This window comes from Plasmodium coatneyi, chromosome 3 (assembly GCF_001680005.1).
Source record: "Plasmodium coatneyi strain Hackeri chromosome 3, complete sequence".
NCBI classification, from domain to species: Eukaryota; Apicomplexa; class Aconoidasida; order Haemosporida; family Plasmodiidae; genus Plasmodium; species Plasmodium coatneyi.
This window is the reverse complement of record NC_033558.1, coordinates 689,155-707,905: the sequence shown is the minus strand read 5'-3', so window position 1 is coordinate 707,905 and position 18,751 is coordinate 689,155. Positions and strand designations below refer to the sequence as shown.

The window sequence follows — 18,751 nt, the reverse complement described above, 5'->3', positions numbered from 1 at the left end:
AGTGATCAACAGGCGGGAAAACAAAGCAGCGATGGAACATAAAAGTTGCAACGAAATGCTTTTGCGGTAGACACACACATGCACACCAAGGGTGTCACCCCCGATGGGTACAAACTATGTTTTTTAAAAAAAAAGGGGGTGAAGGGGGGCATCGTGGTGAGCATTCTCTAGCTTCCTCGAAGAACACCCCCGAGCCCACTTGCACGCTCAGATGGTAGGACATGCAACGTGCTCTTTCATCATTTTTAAGGTAAAAAAATGAATCGGACACCCCCAGATGGGAGAAGTAAGGAAAAGATGAAAAAGGAGAAAGAAGCAACTACTTGCGTAGATAAACTTGCAAACAGGTCAGACGCAAATCTGCGCACAGTGTGTCTGTAGGACACGTTGGAAAAATGGGGTGGGTCCTTCCGTGGCTCGCGTCAAATCGTACGGGCATTTTCTTTTTTTTTATATTAGCATATATTTGGGGGGTTAAAAAAAAAGAAGAACGTGATCATTATGTTGTTCTTCTTCGCGTGTCCTCCATTTGCCTCTTCTCTTCCACCCTTCCATCCTCACTTCCTTATTTCTTTCCTTCCCCCGTCGCGCAAAAGCGATGCTCAGAGCGGATGCTACGCAACAATTGCGACGTAGCGTATGGGGGAGGGAGTTTTCCCCAGAAAAAAAAAAAAATGTAGAAATTATTACCTTTATCCTTACGTGCTTTCCTGTAAGTTCTGCCAAATCCCCAACATTGCGAAACGCAAATTAGCTAAGTTTTATAACACCCCATAGGGGGAAGGAATAACGATGGAGAGGCCAATTTTTTTTTTTTTTTTTTTTTTTTTTTTTTCCGCGGGAATTTTCACCACGGTTAATTGATAAAGGGAACACCCCCAAAATAGTTACGACGATTTGATAGTTCACCAAAAAATGGGGTAACGGTTGTAGTGGCCGCAATTGGAAATGGAGTAGGAGCAAAATGGTACTCGAGCGGAAGGGTGTAGGGTAAACAACAGCGTGATATTAAAAGGTGCCACTAGCATAAACACAAAATGGATCAAAACGAGGAAAGGACAATAAACCGGAAAAACATATCCTTCCCAGTAGCTTCGACTAGTTGGGTGTATCCGTCGAAAGTTGCGAGGAGTAGACCTCCTTTATATACACCGGATTCACCCGAATAGAAAAAAAAAAAAATAAGGTGATGTGAAATTATCATAAGAAAAGGACACCAATGTGAGTGTATATGTCCCCTCCTGAACAGAGTGTTGATCAAAATAGGTTTGCACCTACAGGAGGGGGTGTCACCTGTCCAATGCGGATACGTCTGACCAGCGACACAGCGGAAAGGGGACCTCACGTGTAGGAGTTGCCAGGTGTGCAACCCTCCCACCCTCGGTTGAAGGATCCCATTTTTGGAAGGCATCCCAACGAATTACGCACTCTATTATGACCTATGTTGTGCATTCACCCGTAAGCACGCATATGTCCGGACAGGGGGGTCCGCCCAAAGTTGCACACAAAAAAAAAGGTGTACATATACTCATAAACAAACACTTGGAAAAAAAAAATAAAAGAAAATAAAAGAAAATAAAAGAAAAAGCATACCGCCCCCATCGCAAGTGCACTCGGAAATAGCAATATAAAAAATAGAGACAAAATGAAATGTCCCTTTCATATGCCTGGTCAAAATCGCAGCAGCGTGGATATCGTATATTAACCCACTTGTGTTTTCCGTTGTGAAGCTTGATCGACGAAGACATGCATTAAAAGGGCATGTACTTCGTTGCAGCTTTGTGTTGGCTTCGATTTAGCTTTACTTTGGCTTCTCTTTTACTTCACCTTGGCTTAACTTCGGCTCCTTTTCGGCCGCACCCGCCAATCCGTTCGCTGCACTGACGTGAAGGAAAATCCAAACAAACATCTAACTCTCCCATTGCTCACGCAGCAGAGCGGCAAAGTAGGTCCAGTTTTGTTAATTTCACCTAAGGTGGAGCTCAGTTGTCTTCTCAGCGCACGTAGGGGCGTAGACAGGTCGGCACGTGCCTACCTCTACATACCATTTGGGCAGATAAAACTCCAACCATTTTGTGTCTTTACAAAAGTAGGGAAAGCTACAGCATACTTTTACCTACGCCGCTAGTTTCGTTCTTTTTTTTCTTTTTTACAATTTGGCTAGTTGCCTGCCAATTCTTTGTCGTTACTAATTTCTACGTTTAACAACATTTTAAGCGAGGCAAGATTATCTACACTTGTGAGTGGTTCTGTGTGGCCATCGCACCCTCAGGCTAATGCACAAGCGGAAGGCGAGCGCCCCCATCTTAGGGGACTGGCCCAGTGACTCAAAGCGCAGATGTGAAAGACGCATCCGGGGAGATATTCCCCCCTGCAGAAAAGCCAAATCGGAAGAACATCAAATAGTGGACGATGCTTTATTAAAATATAAAGGCGGAACGATGCAACCGTTAGGGGGGTTGAGATTGACCGCGATGAAGGAGTTAACATCTCCGATGGAAATCGCCCCGTTTGAGCACAACCCGGTTGAAGGGGGTAATCTTTATGGCGGCACTTCCAAGGGGCACCCACAGAACAGCACACACAGGTTGTCCCCCCCAGTGGAGACACCCACAAATGCGCAACACTCCCTTTTAGAGAAGGTTAAACATGAAGCCAGTAACAGTATATATGAAAAGGTAAAAACAGGAGAGGAAAGTAAAGAGGAAGTATCAGGGGGGGAAGAGAAATTTGAGCAGATGAAGAACGATGTAAGTGACCCCCTGTGTGGTAGGATGTCCCACGAAGCAGACGAACAGGCTGACGTAAAACATGTAGGTATAGCACATTTAAAAATTACAAACCGATTCATTACGAAGGAAAATGAGGACCAAATGAAGAGCTCATCCGAGATCGAGTCTGTGTTAAAGGGGGGAAATAATGGTGTTGGCTTACCTTTAAGGACAGATGAATGTGCTCTAACAAATCCCAGGGTAGGAAGTGATCCCACCTTTGCATCTACCCTGTGTACAGATTCAGCTTCGACAATTTTGGGGTCTAACCAAAATTATAGCCAGTCGTCACTGCAGATGAGGAATGGATATGCAAACCAGCCGGGGGGGTGCAGAGGGACCGAGTGCCCCTCGTCAGATCTCCCACACTGGGACTCCTCCAAAAGTGAAAAAGATGATGACGATGCTGAGAAAACAGATAGTGTGGTGGATGAGAAAGTCTCCCGCGACGGCAAAATGGCCACTCCCACCAATGGAGGAAAATCCTTCGAGGAGAACAAACCTGAGTTGGTGAGAGACCCAAGTGGTTACCCACCCCTGATGTCTACCCTAAGTGATGAATTGCTTTGCTGCACTTCAAATGGTAGCGATGAAACGAACAAGCGTAGTGGCACCCATGAATGCTTAACGATACCAAAGGGGAATGAAGGTGGAAGTACCCAGGTAGACATGAACCATGATGGGGACATCCCATCCGACGAGGACAAGACGTTTTGTGAAACCCTAACCAGCGAAGAGGCCTCCTCCAAACGTATTTACCATTTTAGGAGAAGCAAAAATAATATACATATATACACACCAGGGGGTGGGGCCTACTTAACCATCAAGGATAACGGAGAGGAGACCCCCGAGTCAATGACGAGTGAACAATCAAATGAAACACTCCACCGTGGAAGTGGCCAAATGAAAGTTAAAGAGGAAGTTAACCCTGGGGAACAACAGAGGGACATCCATTTCGTGAACACACAAAGTCGCTCCTTCATAGGAAGCACTGGAGAGAGTAACCACACGTATAATCGAACAGGTGTTAGAAAACGCAAAGTGACATACGAATTGGAATGTGCACAGATGAATAGCAGAGCCCGTTTGGCAGATGGACCAACAGACACAACTCCCCATGAGGTGCGAAAATATACATGCGCAGAGAATCTGCACCCACGAAGACGAAGCGCACCGGGAAGAACACGCAAGAGAAAACTACTCACACCAATGTCGAAGAAAAAGGTAAAGGCGGAAAAAAAAAAAAAAAAGAAAAAAAAAATTCCCGGGAGAATTTACAAAGTTATTGTGCGGGGGAAGGAGTGCTGGAGGGCGGAATGGTTTGTCCAGAAGGGTCTCCAAGAAATAAATTGCCATAATGGAGGTGTCCATGCGGCTATGGCGAAAACAGAGATGAATACGGAGACAAACACAGTGATCAACACAAAGACTGAGACCGGTAGTGGAAGCTTCCAGGAGAGCCACCCCCCCGGGAATGAAAACTCACTTGTGAAAAAGAGTAGACAGTTTTCCGTGTCTGTTTATGGACCTGAAAACGCGAGACTCTTCGCCCTGTTCGAACTAATTAAATACAACTCCGTTCCGGATGGCTTGAGAGAGGAAGCCAATCTGTGCATCTGCTCCATTAAGAAAAATTTGATGGTGCAGGGGGGGTCCTCCAACAAATCTCGCAGTGGTCACTTCCTACCTCTTATGCTTTCCGATTGGGACGATGCCTACTCACCCGCCTTGTTCAGAAAAATTCAGGGGGATATGGTGCGTAACTGGGGCCAGTTCACCGACGGGGGTAGCAGGGACGTACGTGTTTGCAGTGGCAACAAGGAGGAACCCCCTCGAACTGCGCCCCACTTCGATGGATACAGTTATCCTCGCAAGGGGAACCAATCTGGGGGATTTGATCACGTGATTAGGTGCAGTGGAGACTTCACTAGCCTAGGGGAAAACCCACCTAACCGTGTACCAAACCAGCCTAACCGGGGGAATAACCACCCCAACCTGGTAAGTAACCATCCAAACCGCTTGAACAACCCCACCGGTCACGTGGGAAACTCCTCCTCACACAACCAGAACAACCTAGTCCACAGCATCAACGCGTACAACCTGCACTCGAGGCACATGGCCCACACGTTCGCGGCGAACAAACCATCGATCGTAAACCTGCAAAAAGGCTTTAACAGTAGTCACCATGCCTACCCGCCCCACGGGGAAGAAATCCTTAAGCTACAAAATGGCTTCCCATTCGGACAGTTGGACGAATACACAAATGGGGCTAACACAAACTGGGCCCTGCGCGTCAACCATCCTGGATACCATTACAATTACGCGAGGGGTGATGACAAGATTCGCAGCATGGCCACCTGTGCATCTCACCATAGCTACCCAAATGGGTATGTAAATAGCCATGAGGATGTGAGAAGCCCTCCGGACAACTCGACCGCTGACTTGACCACCTTTGGGAACTATTTTCACTCCGATGGGAATGCAGTTAATTGCAAAATGGATAAAATGGATAAGAGTGTCCCCGCCGCCTTTGGGCCAAAGATGTCGAATGGGGGTGGCAACGTGTTTGATCAGTTCGCCGGGGGGGCAGCACATTTGAGGGGTTGAGAATTATGTACATGCTTGCGCAGCTAGCCAAAAAAAAATTATGAACAGAAAAAAAAAAAAAAAAAAAATTACATAGCTGTTTACATGTGTGTGTACGTGTGTTTTCATAGTTACGGAAAAAGCAATGACGAAACTTCTCACCCGTTCTTCTTAAAATGACCCCTACAACTACTCATTGTATTCGCAATAAGTTGCACGCGACGCGCATGTATCGGCATGCCAGCGTAGCAATAGTCTTGACTAAAGTATCCCCTCTCACAAAAAAAAAAGAAAAAAAAAAGACTCCCCTGGGGATTCAACTGCGCGATGATATTTTCCCCGCCGGGGTTTGATACTAAGTTTGTTTTTCTCCAAATGAGTAGCTTGGGAGTAGCTTGTGTTCTTCAAAATGGAGCTCCGCGATGGAGTAGTGCCAAGGGGGTCACCCTTCCTAACCGTTAACACACCGTTAAAACACCGCTGCGCCTGTCAGAATAGGCCGTAACTGACCTTGGCCATATATACCTCCAAGTGCTCACTGTCCCTCTCTCTGCTCTTCAAACGATCGGAGAGCACCGTCCCGTACGTCTGTGTCTCTGCATACCTTTGGTGGGAGACCTTAGCATGTTGCATGTTGTTCAGTGCGGAAAAAACGTTATCGTTAAATTGCTCTATGTGTTTGAGGATGGTGTTGAAATCTTTTGGGTCATACGTCGTTCTGAATGTGTGCAGCGTGTTTTTGTCCTGTTTTATTTTTTCCGCCCCATCGTCTACACTGAGGTTGCTCGTAATGGTGTTCACATCCTGTATGTTGTTGTAGGGGTTCCTGGGGATGGTATGCACAGGCAAGCAAGTGTAGTTGTAAAAATCTGCACTTATGTTGTTGACTGCCTGGATCAGATTTACACAGTAGGATTTCATGTCATTAATGAACTTGGCATACTGCAAGGAGTTTCGCGCTGCAAAGTTTTCCTTCATGGACACATTGGTGATGTAGAGGATGTTGGCTAGCTTGTTGGCGATGTTGTTGATACTCGCTTCCATGTGTTCGCCGGCCTCCTCCCGGGCGCCCTCTCCCAGTTCGTACATCTTGCGGGTTGCAGGGAAGTTATTTGCTCGAATATCGCTAGGCGAACTTATTTAGAAAACCCCCCAAACAAACGTTGTTACATCTTGCTGCCCAGAATGGCTTGCAAGGAGGTGAATTCACGAGGAGGCGCCTTTTTACCAAGGAAAGGTCCCCCTCAACGGATGAGCACAAATTGGGAAAAAAAAAAAAAAAAAAATATATATATACATAAATATACATATGTATCAAAAAAAAAAAAGTTAAAAATGCCGAAAAGGCAACTAAAGAAGTCACAGCTGGCGAGCTACCTACCAAAACGAATCGAATAAACGAAGGCACTGTGCACGTCGCTCATCTGCACAAACTGCTGAACGGAAAAGTTTCCATTCTGTATTATCTCCCCAAAGAGGTGCAAAAAAACCAAGTTGTTTTTTTTAAAATTTGAAATATGCACAACGGGGAGGGAAAACATGTACACAGGGGGAATGCCACGCCTAGAAAGGAACTTCGTTGCCTTGATGGGCCTTTTGCCAATGTGTAAAAAATCATTCCTCTTTAAGTAACGAATGTATACTTGGAACTTTTCCTTTTTTTTTTTCCTCCTCTTTTTAATGAGCAGGTATGTGCCCTTCTGGTTGATCATCCTGTTAACATTGCTGCGATTGATCCTGCAGACCTGTGCTGATATATCATCGAGGATGTACACATTTGCGTTTTTTTCTCGTAGATTAGGAGGAGGGGGTTCCTCAGAGTGTTTTTGTTTTTTCTCTCCACTGGTTACTATGCGAAAGAAGATTCTATTAACGAGGAGTTTGTTTCTTCCATCCAGATCTATAATTCGTACTTTCTCATTTAGTGAAGGAATTACCCCCTGGGGGGATACGCTACACGGCTGATCGTCATTTGTACCCTGTGCTTCTCCCCTCCCATCGCAGAGGGAAGATAAGGCCATCTGTCCATTCATGGCTGACCCTTCCCCTGTAGTGGTGCACACGTAAGATCGAACAAACTGGTAAAGCGAGCTGTACACACGGTCTGCATTGCCATAGGTCAGGCTGACCCCCGTGTACTTCCTCACCATTTCATGCAAAATTTGTATGCGGACAAATGTGGAGGGTAAAATGAAAAACTCCAAAAAATTAAAAATTTTAAAAAAAAAATTATGTTCATATAATGTTTTGTTAATTGATATGAGTGCATCCATTTGATCGTTCCTGGTTCCAAAAAAAGTGTTGTACAATTTGCTTTGCATGGTCTGATATTCTTTAACGAACGGATTGGTACTTCGTTCTGTGTGCGTGCTTCCCTCGTTGTAGTTGCAGTTGTAGTACTTGTTGTGCATGTATATGGTGAAGAGGTTTGTGTAGAACTGGAGATGGCTGTCCAAGTTGCTCGTTTGGGCCATGATGTTGCTGAGCTTGCGGTCCAGCGCGGGGTAGGCGTACACACGGCTGCTTTGCAGTTCATCGGTCAGGGGGGGCTTGATAGCAGTTTTGGCGTCCGTGTCCGTGTTGGCTGTCATGTCCGTGTTTGTTGCCGTACCCTTGTTGCCTCCATTGGGGACCCCTCCCCCGAACAAGGAGGAAATGCTCGGAATGATAACGTGCCTGATGAAGTTTCTCGAGGAGGACAAGTTCCGGTTGGATTTGTCGAAGCGCCAAGACTTGTTCACAATCTGCATGTACATATACAGGTGAATTTTGCTCAGCTTGATAAACGGCCTGTATATTAGGCAGTCCTTAAAAACGGTGAGGAATTTTATGCCCCTCAGGTTTTTAATGAAGGCCCCCCTGAGGAACTGAAACAGCACCGTCTCGTTGTTGTCGTTGCGGTGGTGCCCCACAAATACCAGCGACTTCACGAACTTGCAGGGGCGCGTGGTGGCCATCGGAACGGTTACCAACATGCTCGACGACGTGCTGGTTGGCGCTTCAGCCCTGAGTAGCACCTCCGAAATGGGCTTCTTATTAGCCAATCTTATGTAGTGGTCTACGTCGGTCAGGTAATCCCGGTAGGTGTACTTCAGCGTGCTCCCACCATCTGCGTATATGAAGTTGTGATTGCCCCCCTGCGCTGTTCGCATGTGTCTTCCCCTCATGGCTTCCCCCTCCAGCTGCCTGGTCAGCTGCACGTACACGTCTCTCCTCCATTCCCTGGCCAGGAGTAGAAAGTTGTTCCCCTGTTTGCGGCCCGGTTGATTTTTTTGGGCCGCCCCTTCGTTCTTCCTGAGCACCTTGGTGCGGAACCTCAGCTTGTGTCTCCTGCAAATATACTTCACAAAGTTTTTCTCCTTGACGCACTCCTCCCTCGTCGCGTGGTTACAGTACACGACGGTTACGTTGCTCAAAACGGAGGCAAAGAACTGGACGCCACTATTTCCCTCACTGCAACGGACAATCCTTTCTATATCATCATGCGAATAGGAGTATACGCCATTTAATATCTGCAACAACGATTCGTAACTTTCAGAATATTTGTACCGTAGGGTCACTAAAATTTTGTACAGAACAAAAAGGAAGGAGTACAAGAGGGAGAGGGAATCCACTCCCGCACTGACGCTGAAAATTAATTTTTTTTTTTTTTTTAAAAATGAATACAAATGTCTATTTTTCAACGTGCACAGCCAGTAGGCTTCCACAATTTGGATCACTTCACCATTCAAGGAAAGTTCCTTCGCTGCTGAGCTGTTCGCCAAAGGGTTACCCCCATTTCGGACAACCTCCAACAGGTTGCTGCAGTTGCTACTGTCGTTCATGCCTATGTTTAGCTCATCCAAATGCTTCATTCGTTCTTCACTCTGCTCATTTATTATTGCACACATGTTTTTTAGGAGTGCCTTCCTGGAAGATCCAACTCTTTTTTTACACTTAACATTTTCGTTTAAGGCGGGTCTTTTTCTCTGTCCCAGTTGTGCTTCTCCTCCATTTGGGTCCCCTCCGTGGTAGAGAAGGACGTCGCTAATTTGTGCCTCCGTGTCGAGGTGGGCCCTGCTGATCCAGCATCGGCGCGTAGAACGTGGATCGAATTGCTGCCCGCAACTACTGCGGCGTCTCTGCTTGTGCTTATGATTGCCTCTCCCCTCTGAGCACCCCAAAAGGGGACTCACAAAATGAAATCCCCCCTGCGGCGCGATCCTACGTATGCATTCTGCGAAATGGTCGTACAAGAGGCCGTACAAAACTCCCCATGAGTATAAAAAAATGGGCAGATACATTTATTACCGTTTAGGATTCATTTTCTTCGACTTCATTTGTAAATGGATGCACAACATCGGTGGGAGACCCTCTATCAGCGTGCTTCACTTTTTTTTTTTTTTTTTTTTTCCTGCACAGTTTAACGCGGCGAGAAAGGGGAACAACTGACCGTGGTAAATGCACATAGGTGAAAAAATATATTTTACAACCTACCCGTTGGCAAAATCGACTTGTTTGGCGCCGACTCTTTCTGCCTGGGTGACGCTGCCTCGTTGCTTTCAACCACTGCTCAATGTTGTTTCTTCACCTGATTTGGTCTCTCTTTTTGTGGTAACGCCTACTTGGGCGCTTCCCCTAGGGGCGTCCCCCATGCACTAAGGTAATTAGCCTGGTGCAAAAGTTCCTCCAATTTGTTCACCCATATTGGTGCACACAGGGAGGGGCCGGTCCACGCAGTGCTGTTATAATAGGTGTTTGAAGAATAGCGTGATAAAGTGGCCAAGAATTCAAGGGGAGATGCCCCCAGTTGCCAACCATGCAGAAAAAAAAAAAAAAAAAAAAAAAAAAAAAACTCTGAAGGGGGGTGCTCATCTTGTGGAGAGTCTCAAGGAAGGGATTCGAAAAGGAATCTTTTACTGTTTTTCCGCCCCCCTTTTTGAAATCCTCATTTTTAGATCCACTGCGGCGCACACTAGAAAGGCTTGCTGACCTATGACGTAGGGGTCAACACACTGGGTTAGCATACACCGGACAAGGGACAGACCTTTCACCCTTTTATGCGCAATGTGAAATTTACTTGTCCTCATTCAGGGAAGATCATTTTTTTTTTTTTTTTTTGTTGCACCTCCCTGTGGACAGTTTCCGTTGTGTGGCACGAAGGGGGGGACTCCTCGCCATTAGCATGGCGGAAGCATCCAGGGCGAGCTTCACAAAAAGGTGCACGCAACTTCGCGCACGGGAAGAAGAGCCGAAATGAGTCAATTCCCAAACAGGGGGGAGGTGCAAGAGGGTAGCCAACACGGTGAGGAAGAAGAACATGGAAGTAGAGTCCTACTCGATGTGAACGCTGGAAACAGCATCGTCAAGTGTGACATGCTGTCGTCTATGCATGAAGAGGCGAAAATAAAATTCAGGAAGATGTTCCAAGACGACGACAACCGGTTATACGATGAGCAGTTAGGACTAAACATATATATAAAAAACATCTGGATCTACATCCACCTAATGTGTACCTTTAGCATCCACGACTTGATACTCATCTCCAGGTCCTTCAAAAACACAGAAATTATTTACGATGATGTTGTGTGTAGTGGAAAGGAAGACGACTCCCTCTTTAAGGATGGACGAGGTAAAAGAAAAAACAGTCTGTTCATTTATTTCCAGAATTATAAAATAAGGAAAAACGTCGTGAAAATATTTTTGCAGAATCCATATGCTGTTTGTTTCATCCACAAAAACGGATCTGTGCATGTCCACGGGGCGTTAACATTGAGGAAAGGCTTGCTCATTCTTATTAAGGTCATTAAGAGATTGAAATATAAAACGTTTTGGACGTATATAAATGGGTGCGATATGGGTGTACATCACGAAGTGGTGGAGCTTCAACGGGAAGAAGCAACAGCTGCAGCGGGTTTGCCATCTTTTGGTGATGACCAGATCGTGCACCCACACGAGGGGGGGTCCATTTCGGGGGAGTCCACTCCTGAGGAAAACATTACAGGGGAGGTTACTTCCCCCGATGAGGGCTCCCCAAAAAAGGACAAGGTAATGGTCCACGAAACGATTCTCTTCTGCGAAACGGCCATTGAAGAACTAAGGGGCAAAATTAAAAAGTATGAGCAGGGCGATTGGGAGGAGGCCAAGGAAGTCCCACCCGAAAGTAGTAAGTATTACCCATCGGGGGGGTGCAAAAGTTGGACTTCCAAAAAACCCCACGCAGATGTTCCTTCCCAATTGGGGAACGAACAAATGGATATCCATTCCAAGGGGGGTAAATTTCCCATTCAGGTGGAGGAAAAGAGAGGGGGGTCAAAAGTGGATTCTCCTGAAGGATCCTCCTCAGATGAGTATAAAAGCGAAGACAATGACAAAATTGCGAACGTGTCAGAGTCGCCGCCTTCCCATTTATGTGACCATGCGAGGGACTCCTCCGAATTGACGCATTTCAAACCAAGTAACTCCCAAGCGGATCGCAAAAATGAATTTTCGGGCAGCGAACAAAATGATCAATCGATGGAAAAGCAGCACCATAGCGAGATTGGTCCATTTGCAAACCAATTTGATCAATCATCCCTGCACAGCAAAAAGTGCATATACCAGTTTGACACGTACCGGCGGTGGAAGTACATCACGCGAAATGACATCACATTCGATATGGACCATATGAACATTAAGCAGCTCGTCTCCGTTTTTAACGTTAAGTTGAGACATTTTGATATTTCCAAAATTTACAAGTATAAAGAATTTAAGAATATCCTTACAGACATTAACAATATTATATATATTCGAATTGACCATTCTCTTTTGTGTAAGCTAATTCAACAAGACAGTTTGGATCCCATTCTGCAAAATAACTTCGCAAAAGGATGTCCGCCGAATATTCATCCCTCCGTCAGGACGGTCCTCCTGTTCAGTTCTGGCAACGTCGTCCTTTACGCCTGCAAGAGTCGCCGCGAGGTTCTCTGCGTGTCCAGGTTTATTGTGAACACGCTGCGCAGAAACAACAACATAACACTGTGAGGCCTCATCGGGCAGCGGCACAGCTAGCCAAAAAAAAATTATGAACAGGAAAAAAAAAAAAAAAAAAAAATAGCTAAAAGGGCTAGCTATCACAAAATAGCCAAAATATATACAGCCGAATCGTCGTGCACGGATAACGTACCGCAATAAAATCACCAAGGAAATAACCCCCCTTGCGGAGATCAAGACAAATATGTTCGAATGGGGAAATACAGGGGATGCCTTTCGTAATCCCCACTTTCTCGTCTTTCTGCCTTTTCTTCCAAGTTGACTTCCCCATGTTCTGTGTCAAATGGTGAGTCCTCCCCTGAGGGTGACACTTCGCCTGACTGACCATCTACGCAGCCTTTCCGCCAAAGTTCATTCATCTGGGACTTGTACCCCTTGTAAGATGGCAGCGCGGACATGAGCACACTCCTCGGGGTGGCATTAAACTTTACAAACAAGTCAGGTGCATTTAAAATTTGAAGTCTTGCAGCCATCGATTTCGTTACATAAAAATTATCAAAATAGCCAAACGAGTAAATCATACTTTTAATTAAACTTGGTACTTGCCATTTTTCATACTTGAGAAATTTGTTTTGTTGACAATAAAACCCGAGGAGCGATCTGTACATCAGCTCGCACGAACAGAGCAGGTGTTCGTGTTTGTGCCATTCGATGTGTCTCAGTGGGGGCTTATAAGCATAGTGATAATTTCCCCCCACATGCGTATGCTTTACTCCCGATACGTCACCTACATCATCGTCCTTGTCCTTATCGTTAACGGATTGTCCCGTTGAGCGTTGGTCATCCTCGCTACACACACTTGGCACACTGACCCCCCTGCGCTTATACTTCAACAGAGCATCCAACAAAGGGTTGTCCTTATATATATCTCTCAAGTAGCTCCTGCTGATGCTGCTAATCATTATGTTGTTTTTGTAAAGAGTGAACAAATAATGCCCCTCTAACTCGTTTAACAAGAGCAGGCTGCGTCCCTTCGTATTTTTCGATGTGGCGAGATTCGTCCTCAGAACGTATTCATCAACGGTGGTACATACCCCTACCTGTATTACCAAGTCGATTTTGTCTACTTCGATTCCTTGACACAACAAGGAGGAGGCGAATAAGACTTGTTTGCTCTTCCCCTCCGAGTTGTTAAATCTGTTCAGGGTGTACATTTTTTTATCTACACTCAATTTGGAGTGCAGACAGGAGAATATGACGTCTTTCAGCAGTTCGTACTCACGTTGGTACTTATAATCAGCAATATCGCATTTGCTCTCTTCACTCTTTGCTTTGTCTCTGTTTGCGTGTGGGTCCTCCATATTGAGTGAACTGTCCGTTTCGCTATCCCCAAACTCGATGGAACCATTCCCACGTTTGGATCCCCCCTCTGCTGCGCTCTCCACTTCTGGATGGGCCAGAACAAAGGGGGTGGAAGAGACTGAAAAGGTAACACGATCCTTATCGTAGTGATGATTCTGCGGGTGTACAGCAGCACTGTCCGAATTGGCGCACGCCCAGTGGGCCCTTTGCTTTCCACGCAGGTAGAGCAAACACAGGTAGCCCTTAAAAATGTAGTGCTTGAAAATGACGTAAAAAAATTGGATCATTTTTACAGTGGGCATGAAGAGGACTATCTTTATACGCTCCTTTGAGAGGAGCTCTCTGCAGAGAATATTGAAGATTATTAAGGCAAGTTTGTCCGACTCGTATATTAAATACTCTTGCGTTAGGAATATATGCGTGGGGATGTTTCTCCCTTTGTTTTGTTCATAATTGGCGTGTGTTCGACTGAACTGTGTGTAGTTATTATAATCGCTGTGGCTTAGAGTGAGTTTCTTTTTTTGCTCTTCCAGTGGTTCTTCCCTCTTTTTTCCTTCACCCTTTTTATGTGTACATTCGGGAAGGAGTCTTTCATTTGGACCTGTCCCATTTGTCCGCTCACCCGCAGTAGTTTTACCTTCCCAGGAGGTATGCATCTCAGTGCGAGTTGGTCCTTGTTCATTGATGCATGCCCCTTCTGTCGGGTGGCCGGGCTCCCCTACGAGGTACGCATCGAATGCATTAACGTGGTCGTAAAACGTCTTGGCGTCTTTGCAGTACCAAAGCTTTTCTAGCTGCGTGCAGTTCAGTATGTTGTTTTTGTGGAGGGAGAGGAGCTTAGCATTCAGTCGGTGGTACAGCTCGAATGGGGGGTTCGCCCGATTGGTCAGATTTGAAAGGTCACTCCGTTCTTCATTCCCATCTGTTACGTCATTACACTGGTGGTCTGTACCCCCCCGAGTGGCAGCCTCAAAGGTGTCATCATCATACACACAGTTGTGCACTAAATTTAGGTACACATAATTGAGGCGCAAAAATCTGAAGGCCAAGTGCTTTAAAAAATTATTAACATGACAGGTTAGTAAAACGGTTTGATGGCCCTTGGGCAGAACATCCTTTATGGTTAAAACGTTCGTTAAATAATTTGAATTTAATAGAAAGTACGCCTCGTCCACGATGATTGTGTCACATAAAAAAAGCATGTCTTTGAAGGAAGAGGTGAATTTCATATGATTGATGAAGCTAGCTGGAGTGGTCACAATAATGTGTGGTTTTTTTTTTTTTAATTCTTCAATTTCACCTTGCATGTTCATATTTTTTTTTCCATGCATGTAGTGGCATATGATACCATACGGATGGTACATGAGTAACTTTTTTACAATTGCATATGTTTGTTCGACGAGAATTCTGTTCGGACAGATAATCAGCGCAAGGACGTAGTTGTCTTTCAAGTGAGGAAAATCCCTTTTAAGTTTACCTATCTGGGCAATTATTTTGTGGACAAGTGGGAGACAGTAGGATAGCGTCTTCCCTGTGCCTTTAACAGAGTGAATTAAAATGTCGTAATTTTTTACAAACAGTGGAAATAAACAGTACTGAACTGTTGTCAAATATTGAACGTGGAAATTCCTCTGTAAACTTAACTTTATATACGAGTCTATGTCTAGGTGGTTAACTTGTTTCAGTTGCAATAACGACGATATGCTTTTCTCCTTCTTCACATTTTTGTTTCCCTCCCCATAGGATATATTTTTCTTTTGCACACATCCTTCACGGTCTACATTCTGATCCACGTCCCCCTCCATCGCGTCGGACAAGTGTGGCAAAAAATAGGGGGAATAATCCCCACCTTCATCATCGTGAAGCTTGTCAGCCCCGGGGAGGCACGCTTCCCCGATTTTGCGCACGTTCGATTGTGCCCTCTTTAACTGTTCCACCTTGAGGGCCAACTTTTCGTGCAACCCCTCGAATGACCCCCGTGAGAGGAAGAAGTCAAACAGGTGGTACGGCACATATTCCCTGTTGGATGATGTCAATATGTTCAGCTCGGATCGAAACTTCTTAAATGCTCTGTCGCAGAACTTGCGCAAGTCCTCTGCATTGTGGTACACGATTTTGTCTGCATTAGTGAACTCCCGTAGGTGGGATTCCCCACAAGGGGGGGCAACCGCTCCGTTGGCAACCAATGCATGGTCGTCTCCCCCACTACACACTAGCCTCACCCCCCCGGTCACCCTGCTAACAATGGATCGCCCTTTAGACGCATGCTTCAGGAGCACCATTTAGGGGACGAACCGGAGGGAGCATTTCAGCCAGCCTACTTGTGTGTACCTACGTTCGGAGTTGTCACGTTTGGGGGAGTTCGCCAAGCGGCAACCGGGTGGACCTCTAACGTGGAACAGGTGGGAAAATAGACTTCCCATCAAGACGTCTCTCTTCCAAAGGGGATGGGTGCACGGCGACACGACTAGCTGACAAGCTAGGTTCCCAATCAGGGTCACTTCTCTACATGTGGATGTACCGTTGGGCTATATAGCTGCACATTAGTTCGTTTAGCCCTGTGGCCTCCTTACTCCGCCCCGTCAAAATGGGCGTGACGAAAAAAAAGCGATGAAAAAAGTGCTACTTGAGAAGCACAGAGAAGTTGCCTTCCTCATTTTTCACAACGAAATAGGGAAAAAATTATTTTCAGTCCATCGCGTGTTTTCCCGTTAGCAAACTTTTGCATCTCCAAAAATTAACTGTAACATTTTTTCGTCGTTTTTGTAAACGTTTTTTTTTAAGCAATTGGCGAGAAGCAAGTACTAAAATGTATTGTTAATTTTTCCACGATTAGCAACGTCATGGGGAGAAATACCATGCAGGGGCCAGGGCACAAGCAGTCGGAACCATGTTGATAGAGCACCTTATATAATTATACGGGCAGGTGGTGTAGTGGTATCACGCTTGATTTGCATTCAAGAGGTCCGGGGTTCAATTCCCCGTCTGTCCATTTTTTGCGCCAAAAAAAAAAAAAAGGTTTAATTAAAATAAAGTTAAAATGTGATAACAAATAAAAGAAAATTATTTATTTTTTGATTTCCTTTTCTTTCTTTTTTGGAACAGGAAATATAACATACTTATTTTTTCGGAACTTCGCGGTAGGGCAAGAATAACGCAACACCGGGGGGGATATTACTTCCTACGGCAAGTGAATTTTTGAGGAGGCAATTTTGTTAAAATCTTTGGCGTGATATTATGCAGAGTTTTAAAATGTCAGCGCAGATGGGATACTGGGATGTTTTCACCAGGAGAAAGTTATAATCGTGACTGTGGTGTTTCTTGCCAAGGACTCTGTTAACGACAAAGGGCACAAAATAAAGAGTATATACCGTTTAAAACACATTAAAAAAAATATAATTTGCTTGCCTTCCTGAAAATAAAAAAAAATAAAATAAAAAAGAAATCTAGTTTTATTTTATGCTTCTATTTTTTCTTTTCCTTTGCGTAAAATTATTTAATTATTTTATTAAAAAAAACTTTTTCTATTTTTAACTTTTTTTTCGTTGCGTTTTCCCACGCCGGGAATTGAACCCGGGCCTTTCGGGTGAGAGCCGAATATCCTAGCCACTAGACCACGTGGGATATAATAGAATGCTGTTATGAGGCATGCATCTTACGTAAAAATATATATATATATATATATATATATATATGATAAAAAAAGGAAGTAAAAGGAGTAGCCACAGTAACCAGATTACCGAGCTATATAAATGGTGAGGCACTTTTCAACGCTCCTCAGGAACGCAAGTCCCATTTCGGGTGAGTTCATTTAAGTTCATTTTGTTTAAAAAAAAAAAAGTCAAAAAGTGAAAAATGGACAAACACTCCTTGGTCATACAATTTCCCCGCTTAGGGAGTTTGCACAAATTAGCTAGCAGAGCACAATATCGCTTGCTATATTTTGTTAATACTGTTTACCCATATTCGGGCAAAAGGTGAAGCATTCACGTGGAAAGGTAAAAGGACGGACAAACGAAGCCACAATTTTACCCACGCATTCTCCTCTTTTAAGTAAATAAAAGCCTATTAACTTCCCTCCTCACGTCGTTTAAATTATTTTTGTAATTGTTCCCCTGTGTAGAGTACACAATGTGAAGTCTTCCCTTTCGCTTGGTTCCCTTTCCAGTAGTATCGACGTTAATGAAGCCCTCGCTCTCGCCTTCTACATTCTCACGCGGGGCTACTAAACTGAGGACTTTCAAATAGTGTATATACTTTGCCATATCATCTAGTAGGTTCCTTTCTCGTTTAATGGACTGACCCACGGTAACCGAGTTAAGGATATCCATAATGCGTTCCTCAGTTGTGTTTCGTGTGTCTACTTGGCTCACTCCCCTGTCTGACAGTTCACATTTTGCAACTCCTCCTGCAGTTAACAGTACCACTACCAGCATGAGAAGCACCAGACGCAGCGGTAACAGAGATCGCCGCGTGGGTTCTGCGCTAATTGGTATCCTTCTCATTTGGGGGAGGGTAACTAACAGGGACGAGCACAAGGGGGGTGGTTGGCACACTCCCTGCAAGAATTAACTCTTCGTGCTTGCAAGTGGGCGTCTCTCACCACGTGGATGGTTAAACGGTTAAGATTTAGAGGAGGTGGCAACACAAGCATGTAGATATATCTACATGAGCAGATGTACTCACATTTTTGAGGGTACTCCCCATGGAACACCTGGGGTAGGAGGCATAATCCCTTATATGCGTTAGCGCACCCTATGGGTGATCCTCACGAAAGGGTGTATATACAACACAGTGGGGATGACCCTACGCGAATTTGAAGGAAAAAAAGAAAAAAAAAAAAAAAACGCTATTCTGTGACAGAACTGTGTGGGGTAGCCATTTAAAGAGGGGGAACCGTCCCTTGGTTAACCCATACGGGTGAAAGTGTGCATATGCGCACTCCTATGGGTCTGCTTTGGGTCTACCATCCGGCTATCTTAGACGCAAATTCAAAGTCTTCCACGTGGGTTATTATCCTTAAAAATGTATTTTTTTTTAAAATTTCACTTGAGTGTGCAAATGGGACAAATGAGCAGGGT

General features: G+C 45.0%; 6 protein-coding genes and 2 non-coding genes across 8 annotated transcripts; 3 read left to right on the top strand and 5 right to left on the bottom strand.

Annotated features, from left to right (window-relative positions):
• Positions 1 to 2,276: 2,276 nt before the first annotated feature.
• Positions 2,277 to 5,378, top strand: PCOAH_00005310 (Uncharacterized protein; the record flags this gene model as incomplete). The annotated part of the gene is made up of 1 exon (XM_020057344.1): positions 2,277 to 5,378. The coding sequence occupies one exon, from the start codon at positions 2,277 to 2,279 to the stop codon at positions 5,376 to 5,378; it is 3,102 nt and encodes a 1,033-aa protein (XP_019912935.1).
• Positions 5,379 to 5,846: 468 nt separating this feature from the next.
• Positions 5,847 to 6,446, bottom strand: PCOAH_00005300 (Uncharacterized protein; the record flags this gene model as incomplete). The annotated part of the gene is made up of 1 exon (XM_020057343.1): positions 5,847 to 6,446. One exon carries the CDS (start codon positions 6,444 to 6,446, stop codon positions 5,847 to 5,849), a length of 600 nt encoding a protein of 199 aa, XP_019912994.1.
• Positions 6,447 to 6,730: 284 nt separating this feature from the next.
• On the bottom strand, positions 6,731 to 9,897 carry PCOAH_00005290 (Uncharacterized protein; the record flags this gene model as incomplete). The annotated part of the gene is made up of 2 exons (XM_020057342.1): positions 6,731 to 9,507; positions 9,834 to 9,897. Coding segments are annotated over 2 exons (2,841 nt in total), but the record flags the coding sequence as incomplete, so codon positions are not given.
• A 695-nt stretch (positions 9,898 to 10,592) lies between these two features.
• PCOAH_00005280 (Uncharacterized protein) lies at positions 10,593 to 12,359 on the top strand (the record flags this gene model as incomplete). The annotated part of the gene is made up of 1 exon (XM_020057341.1): positions 10,593 to 12,359. One exon carries the CDS (start codon positions 10,593 to 10,595, stop codon positions 12,357 to 12,359), a length of 1,767 nt encoding a protein of 588 aa, XP_019912806.1.
• Positions 12,360 to 12,541: 182 nt separating this feature from the next.
• Positions 12,542 to 15,952, bottom strand: PCOAH_00005270 (Uncharacterized protein; the record flags this gene model as incomplete). Its single annotated transcript, XM_020057340.1, has 1 exon — positions 12,542 to 15,952. The coding sequence occupies one exon, from the start codon at positions 15,950 to 15,952 to the stop codon at positions 12,542 to 12,544; it is 3,411 nt and encodes a 1,136-aa protein (XP_019912891.1).
• A 638-nt stretch (positions 15,953 to 16,590) lies between these two features.
• Positions 16,591 to 16,662, top strand: Ala_TGC (the record flags this gene model as incomplete). Its single annotated transcript has 1 exon — positions 16,591 to 16,662. It is a non-coding gene; the product is annotated as a tRNA-Ala (tRNA).
• A 560-nt stretch (positions 16,663 to 17,222) lies between these two features.
• Positions 17,223 to 17,294, bottom strand: Glu_CTC (the record flags this gene model as incomplete). The annotated part of the gene is made up of 1 exon: positions 17,223 to 17,294. It is a non-coding gene; the product is annotated as a tRNA-Glu (tRNA).
• Positions 17,295 to 17,719: 425 nt separating this feature from the next.
• PCOAH_00005240 (Uncharacterized protein) lies at positions 17,720 to 18,175 on the bottom strand (the record flags this gene model as incomplete). The annotated part of the gene is made up of 1 exon (XM_020057339.1): positions 17,720 to 18,175. One exon carries the CDS (start codon positions 18,173 to 18,175, stop codon positions 17,720 to 17,722), a length of 456 nt encoding a protein of 151 aa, XP_019912932.1.
• Positions 18,176 to 18,751: the final 576 nt, after the last annotated feature.